Genomic DNA, 8087 nt, shown 5'->3' with positions numbered 1-8087 from the left:
GCTAACATTTGTGGTTAGCTGATACAATGCCTGGATAGGTATTTTAAGTAAGATTTGGCAAAGGAACGCACCAACAGAGTTGGTATTTACGATGCAAGGACATTTGTAGATCTGTCAATCTCGACTCGCCTTTAAAGTCGGCTGCAATGTCGAACTCGCCCTTTGTGTTGGTCTATTGCAGAGTCATCATGACTGCCATTCAGTTGGATAAAGTCAATGCTGTCAATCATTTACAACATCTATATGATTTTCTTTCATGTCATATCTAGTGTAAATCCCTGGGTCTTATATCAGTTTACGCCACAAAGGAAGTCAGGAGACTCAGATCAACGATACATTACATTTTATTCTCCATGATAATGTGACACAGTTTTCATGCAAAAGTTTGATAAACAGCTAAAAGAAACATAGGCATTCATCTGACTAAACACAGTACAGTTAAATCATGTTGACTGGAGGAGAGGTTTTTAACATTTCAATGTGCCAATGTTGCTGTTGTGTCAACCAATTGATTTATTCTTGGCTGCCTTGGTTTAGTGAAAATGTTTGATAATGATTGATTTAAAGTTGCTATCTATAACTTCTTTGTCTCCCATGGCCATGATACACTCAAAGGAAGTTACAGATTGCACTTTAAAAGGACTTGAAATACCTAAGAACCCACAGATTTCATAGCTGGGGAAGTAATACTGAGGGGGGATTGATTTTAACATACAAACACGTTTTCATTGATAAGAAATAAGAATTCATAACCTACCAAGCAGGTAATTAAAAATGGGAAACGTTCAGTGCAAAGAAACTCTGCATGAGGACAACCAGACATTACAAAAGACTGAACAAACACAAAAGATTGAACAATTAAAACAGTCACATATGCCAAATAGCAATAGGAAAATTCACATCTTTACAATCAAACAAATGAAAAGGTGCATTTATATGCAGGAAGTCTATTGCTTCTTCCAATCAAGAGGCAATTCCCACTAAGGCACCCCTTCCCTTTGATGGAAAGACATTTCCCCAATTTGTATAATAATACTGATCATTTCCTTTGGTTGTTTTCCCAAGCAATGTGTTGAATAATACAGTTGAGGTCTTTTTTATTTTGCAAAACAATCTAGAAACACCTTTTTTTTGCCCCTCTGATATACAAACTAACCGAACGTTTAACCACAAATAGATTATAATTCATAAACATTGTATGCTTTGACCGTGTGCATATCAAACAGATACTATTCAAGCAGTCATTCACACCATACTTCATAGCAATCTTTAAACAGAAAAAAAAAGACAGTGATTAAATGTCTCAATGTTGTCCCTTAAGTAGTGTTTCACTCAAAACATGTTGAAGCATTACCTCAACTAAAATGTGTGATAATGAAGAAAAGAGTTGGTGGTTAATAAGGGACTAACTCATAGTTAAAACAATGTTTAACATAGGACAAGGTCACTTAATCTATGGGATAACTGTGAGTGATAATGCTACAAAGCATCTGTAAACTGAATGGGGTCAGGTGTTCTACATTGAATATCACAGTGTAAACACAGAAACAGACAAAGGGCAGGGAAAACAACTTTCTAGCAAGCAGGTATCACAACTCCACTTAACATCATGGAAGCTGTGTTAAAAACCTAAAACAACAATGTTGGTAGTCTAAAACTACTTAAAAAATTAAATACACTTAAAGCTGAGATCCGCCCCAGGCGCATTTGTTATTGTTTTGAAGAAAGGAGCATCCAGCATCGTGGTACTGCTGTTCTATCGCGCATGCAATGATGTCCGAGGGGAAAAAAACAGTGCTCGTTGTTTGAAGTAACGTCTGTTGTTGTAAGATCGCAAATGGACGTGGCAGTTTCACTAAGTCAATTCTGGGGTTGAAGCTACTACGTTTAATTCAAGTTCACTACATGTTTTAAGTAAGCAAGCAAAAACTAACAAGAAACACATTTTCTTTGAGCTAGCATCACTAATACACGCACTAAACAAACATTTATGCAAAAGTAATTGGTGCAGAACTAGGCAAATCTATTTCAAAACATCCGGTGTCAAAATGCAATGCAGTTCTTGACAAACAGGTGTGTCTCGTGGACCTATTGGGAAGGTAATCAAAAAGGTACGAAAGAGACCATTTTAAAGGAAGTGCTTGGCTAAGAACTCTCAGTATTAGAGGCAAAAGGGGAGAGTAGGCCTACTTGCATTAGGACATAAGACACTGTAACGTGCATCCACACCAACATGCAGTCCCTCTTAAAATGACAAACAAACTGATCTACAGCTGTAGCGGAGATCCCCTGGTGCGTAACTGTGTACAGTGTACGTGGATTCGTAAATTCCTTGTCGATATATTCCATCTGTATATGTTCATCGTCTATATTCTGTTTGTTGATTCGGTTGACTGTGGCAGCTCCATTTCACCAAATCAAATTCCAAGTAGGCCTATATGTAAATGTACCTGGGAGAATAAAGGTGACTGATTCTAATTCTAACAGTTTTACTGGCTTTTACTGAACCATAGTTTTACTGAACCATAGAAGGTTCAAAATAGTTTGCAATGTTAGAAAGTTGCAAATCTAGTCTCAGATGGACAGGGAAGGTTTATCTCTAGTCATTCAACAAATGCTCTTTGTTGACAGAGAAAAAAATAAGTAATCTGTCTACGAATCTTCTCTTATACAAGGGGTGAATTAACAACACTGACTAAATTAACTTGAAAAAAAAAAAGGTCTCAAATCAAAGACCTAAAACTACACGGCATGCGCAGAATAATAGCTATCAAATAGCTATAATACAATTTACATAGCAATAAAAAAGAAACTGGATGCATCCTATTTTCTGCTTTAATACTAAAAAAAAAAAAATGCAGTACACAAAACTCTCCGGGGCTTTGTGAATAACCATGATATGAAACAAAGATGTAGGAATGCTAACTTTTGTGGATAAATCAAAAGATCTCCAAACCCAGAGAGAAAAATAAATAAGAAGTCGACACCGCGCATACACACACACTTGCCTGACCGACAATACACTGGCTCACGTAACACACACAGTAGCAGAAATGCTATGCTAAATCGTCAGGTTGCATCTTTAAGTGGGTATGGGTGGCGATGTAAGGCACTAAAGTCTGTATAATAAGTAAAGCATCCCCTCCATCTTCAGAGGTCGTCCGTACACAGTGTAGGGGAGCCTCAGTGGCAGCACTGGAACACAAAGGCTTCTCTCATTGCTCTGGGACCCCCAAACCTGTCATCAGTCTGTCGCCCATTCATCATCACTCAAACATTCACCAAGTCTCCACATTCATATTCTGCATGTCTGCCCAGGCTTTCCTCTGAAATGCCCTTCCACTGTGGTGTATGAGAGAGGAACATCTGGTAGCACATACGAGAAGGTCCCACATTCAATCTTCAGTCAATCACAAGGGCAAACCACTTTGAGACTTGTCAAAACACGAACCAATGAGGTGGCAAGCTTCCTGACTTGTGGGACCTCTCAGAAAAGTCTAGAAGTGAGGAGCAGAGGGTGGAACTTCTGAAGCAGAGGAGGGGGGGGGACTTACAATCGGGTGAATGGGCCCACGTGGAGAGGTCCTCTCAGTTTCGGAGAGGAACAGGAGGATGAGGTGAGAGTAGAAAATGAGGGGGAGGAGGAGTAGGGAGCAGGGGAGGAGGAAGATGATCGTGGTTCGGAATCGTTGTTCAGTGTGAAGACACTGGAGATGGCCACGTCCACGATACCTTGGCATAGCTCCGGGTAGAGTTTCCTAGAGGAGGGAGAGTTAACAGCGCAATTAATAAACGCCATGACAGTTAAATCAGACAGATTATATAGGGAGGAATTAATGATCAAGAGTCCAGAAACTTTATCTAGCATGGAAAATAATTTCAAAGGACAATTTTACACTCCAGCACATTTAGATTCACCAGGAAGTCAGAGATCTTAAAATAAAAACATTCATTAAATCCTAACATGAAACGTTATTAAAGCCCTCTAAGCCTTGAACAATGGAACAAACATTTTCAAAGGAATTAACATTTCAGCCCAAACCTCTTGGCGTGAATGAACAAACAACTACCGGTCAGTCTGAGTAGAGCACACGTCTCAAATCATTTAAATCACATTGTCTCACACTGTCATTTGGGAGTGAGGCCCTTTACTTTAAATTCTAGATTAAATTGGAAAGTAACAAAAAGGGGAGGTGAGATGTAGACCCTTTGGTGAAAATAACAGAGTTCAACAAAGATTCGATGAATAAAATGTAATGAATAACAATATAACAGACGTAAAGACAGGATGAACCAACCAAGTGCAGGCAAGAGGAAGGGGATAAACAGGAAGATAAGAGACAGTTTTATAGCCTATTACTACCTGCTACGTTTATGACCACTGGGAGAAGAATATAAAATAGGACTGACTGTGCGCAGGCCGGAGCTCCATTGATCTCTATCAGCCACACCTTGAAGCTCTCGTCCACCATGAAGTCAAAGCCGAAGAGCTGGAAGCTCTGATAGGACAAGTGCTTAGTGCTGATGGCAGGCTCAATGCATGTCAGACAGCTCCTATGAGACCAGACAGAACAAACATTGTCGAAGTAGAGTATAGCCTAGTTGTGAAGCAAATACCTATAAATAACTATTTGTAGAACTACGCAATGTTAAGGGAAAGGCCATGTTTTCAAGGTCATTGAACAAAAAACGGTATTCTTCCATCTCCTTCAACGAAGTAAACACAAACAGCACAGCACCGGAGGAGAAGTAGCTACCTTATAATCTGCTTTATCTGAGGTAAAATGTTGGTCTCCAGCACTATGTTGTAGGTGCTCAGCAGGTACTGCCGGAACTCGTCGAAGAACATCTCGTTGCCCTCCTCGTAGCGGCCGTAGTTCTGGGAGTGCTCTTTCTGGATGCAGTGGTTGGTCAGGTGGCTGGTCACGTCCTGGAAGTTGGAGCTGTCGTAGGGCTCCGAGGCCGTCCGCAGCACACCCTCCCGGTAAAGGTAGATGTTGTACTGATGGTCCACGAGCACCCAGCTCCTAAGAACACAACAGCAAACCCGCAGAGTCAGAGATTACTGGGGAAAACACCAGCGATAACATTTCTTATTTTGCTGTTCCTCAGACAGCCTGAATTGTGTATTATAAGCCTATATGGTCTTTGTTGGTAATAAACACACTAGATGTACTATCACTCAAAGGTATTAGTATCAGCTGCTTACCTGATGTCAAATTTACGGTTGCCAGGTTGCAACAGTAGTGGTCTTTCTAGGTACTTCTGAATGACATGAACCTGCCCTTGATTATCAATGAACTCCAGCAATTGATTTGCATCGTGGGATATCAAAATTCCAGCACCTGGAACAAGAAAACCAACCCACGCCTCATCTTTGTATACAATCCTTGGAATAGATATTTTGCCAACTAAGTGTTTGTAACTCCCTGGGCAGTCAAAGGAAACTTCCAAAACATGAGGCATGCATTATCTTAAAAAGACAGCTTCTTTAGGCAGCAATACTATAACAACCCCCCCCCCCCCCCCCCCATAATACCCAATGACTACAGAATCTAGCAGTACCAGCTGTTAGTAGAAATATGACCCTTTAGACATGACTGTTTTGTACCTTTTGCTCCAGCAGATGACTTGGCGATCCACACTGTTCCCTCTCCGCTTTCCTTCCTTGAGTGATAAGAGGCCAGGAAAACTTCTCTTTCATCCGTCTTGGGGTTACTTTTCAGGTGGCTTATGCCATTCTTTGCAGGCGCAATGGGAGTGTTGAGGTTAGTAGGATAGATGATGTACGATTCAGGCAACCAGTTGCCGGGATCTGGAAGCTCCGGGCTAGTCTTGATTAACCTGCACAATGTAAAGTAAGAGGATATTGATGATATTTACAGTATCAGCATGATTTAGTGAAAATTACAGTATCAGAGTGAAAATGATTACACTGGAACCTTTTCAACTCGTCAAGGTTTGAAAATGCCTACTTGACTAAAGATGCTTTGCGGCACAACTTGTCTGCTCCTCTGTAATAATTCACCAGTTGCATCAGTCCAGGCTCATGACCTGTGGAGGATAAACAAATGCATGCAGAAAAAAGGGATGAAAAGGTGATTGCAATAGGGCGGTGTAAACACAATGAATCATTTAGCAATCACTTAGGTCCTTCTCCCTCTCAGAGGTCAAACACGGCATTTCAGTGTGTCCAATATAGTCTACTTGTGGCATCTTCTCACTTATCCACAGAGGATATGATTCAGTGACCAAGGATGCATGTGGATACAGTGATATCACCAAAATATGGTTATAATTTTGTAACAAAGTAGCAATAGACTATAGACTCCAGGATAGTCAAGGCCAAACTCTTGATCATAAACTGAGACAGGGGTGGACCACAAATGAATAATTCTGGAAAATGATCAGTGGTATAAGGGAGTAACTTTCTTTTTACTTTTGCATAAGGTAGATGTCCTGGTTTGACTCCCAAGGAGACTGGGCGCATTGCAGTGAGTGCCAGATTAGTACTTCTGATGTGTATCAGCCTATGGGCCTCCATCAGAGGTCTACATCAGCTGTTTCATGCGACACAATTCATGGGTTTAGCTTGAGGGTGAGAACAAGAATACTGACACTGTAACAAAAGGAATTCAATGCAATGTAAGACCATTTACTGCGTATGCCAAAAGTGTTACTCTTACCAAGCCGTCCAAATGGCAGTCTGTTCCGTTCGCCCAACATCAAATTGAATCGGGGATTATCCTTTTTCAGTCTCTTCCATTGTCCAGTAGCGACGAGAATTTTGGAAACTTCAGCATAAATAGTACTGTTGTCGTCTCGTGCGACAAATGTATACATGGGTGAATTCATAATACCACAATATTATATGTGCAACAAAATAAACCGATTTGTTTTCAAGCTCCGATGTAGCTAGTTGATTTAGCAGACTGGCTGGCAAGCGCTATCTCGCGGACGGCTGTGGCTGTAGCATGATGATGAGGCAGCCATGTCCAGATTCTGAAAAAAGTGAATGTCTTTCACGATGACAAAAGTCCTACTACATGCTGCATTACTCTGGTCTACATTTCACTCATGTTTCCCCAGATTAGGGTGTGACTACTTGGTCACACGTCTGGTCGAGATCCTCTCTGGCTTGCTAACTAGCTAGCTTAGCTGTCAAAGCAGTAAATTGCTGTCGATTACTCTGGTAGCTGGATATTTTTCTTCAGCATTTTTTGTTTGACTGGTTAACTATGTAAACTGCTACTTTGCTAGGATTTTATCTGTTTAATTTGAGGACAAATCGACCAAAGAGAAGAAATCCAAGATGTTCTGTTGCAGATCAACGGTTCTTTTATTCTTAGCCCACGGCTGTCATCCATCATCTATCGTCACATGGAACGTGGATAAACATGACCTGCAATGGATTGTGGTTATTGTAGTCTTTCTATTCTGGTACCTCAGATCAGATTAAATACCTTCTGCAGAGCAAAAAGCAATAAGGTAAATGTTAATTTCTATTTCAATTTGTGTATAACGGAAATATTGATGTACTGTATATCACAGAAAGAATATCATATATTTTAAAGGATAAGGGCAGAGATTTAAGGGTCAGAGGTTTTGGTAGAGAAACATTTATTTTTGGTCAAAGAGAAACCTCTATTTGATTGTTTGAAATTGATACAGATGTAACCCCTGAACAAATGTCCAGATTGAATGTATCTCGTTCACTTGAGAGCATGGGCCTAATAATGGTCAGTTGAACTTGCCTCCTATTCAAAACCCAGCAGATTATATGAATTAAATAATGAGACATAACATTATAAAGTTAAATGCAATGCAGAGCAATGTCCGGGGTCCAACCCTGTTTTGACATACAGTACCAGTCAAAAGTTTAGACACACCTACTCATTCAAGGGTTTTTCTTTATTTTTACTATTTTCTACATTGTAGAATAATAGTGAAGACATCCAAACTATGAAATAACACATGGATTCATGTAGTAGCCAAAAAAGTGTTAAACAAATCAAAATATAGCCACCCTTTGCCTTGATGACAGCTTTGCACACTCTTGGCATTCTCTCTACCAGCTTCAGGAATGT

At 40.2% G+C, this 8087-nt stretch overlaps 1 protein-coding gene across 1 annotated transcript; it reads right to left on the bottom strand.

Annotated features, from left to right (window-relative positions):
- Nucleotides 1–328: 328 nt before the first annotated feature.
- On the bottom strand, nucleotides 329–7363 carry LOC120017533 (tubulin--tyrosine ligase-like). Its single transcript, XM_038960355.1, has 7 exons — nucleotides 6687–7363; nucleotides 5976–6054; nucleotides 5612–5844; nucleotides 5210–5345; nucleotides 4758–5027; nucleotides 4411–4554; nucleotides 329–3758 (listed from the first exon to the last, which is right to left on the bottom strand). The coding sequence occupies exons 1-7, from the start codon at nucleotides 6853–6855 to the stop codon at nucleotides 3551–3553; spliced, it is 1239 nt and encodes a 412-aa protein (XP_038816283.1). The 5' UTR covers nucleotides 6856–7363; the 3' UTR covers nucleotides 329–3550.
- Between the last annotated feature and the right edge of the window lie 724 nt (nucleotides 7364–8087).

Source organism: Salvelinus namaycush, chromosome 22 (assembly GCF_016432855.1).
Source record: "Salvelinus namaycush isolate Seneca chromosome 22, SaNama_1.0, whole genome shotgun sequence".
Classification (NCBI taxonomy): domain Eukaryota; kingdom Metazoa; phylum Chordata; class Actinopteri; order Salmoniformes; family Salmonidae; genus Salvelinus; species Salvelinus namaycush.
This window is presented reverse-complemented; position numbering and strand designations above follow the sequence as displayed.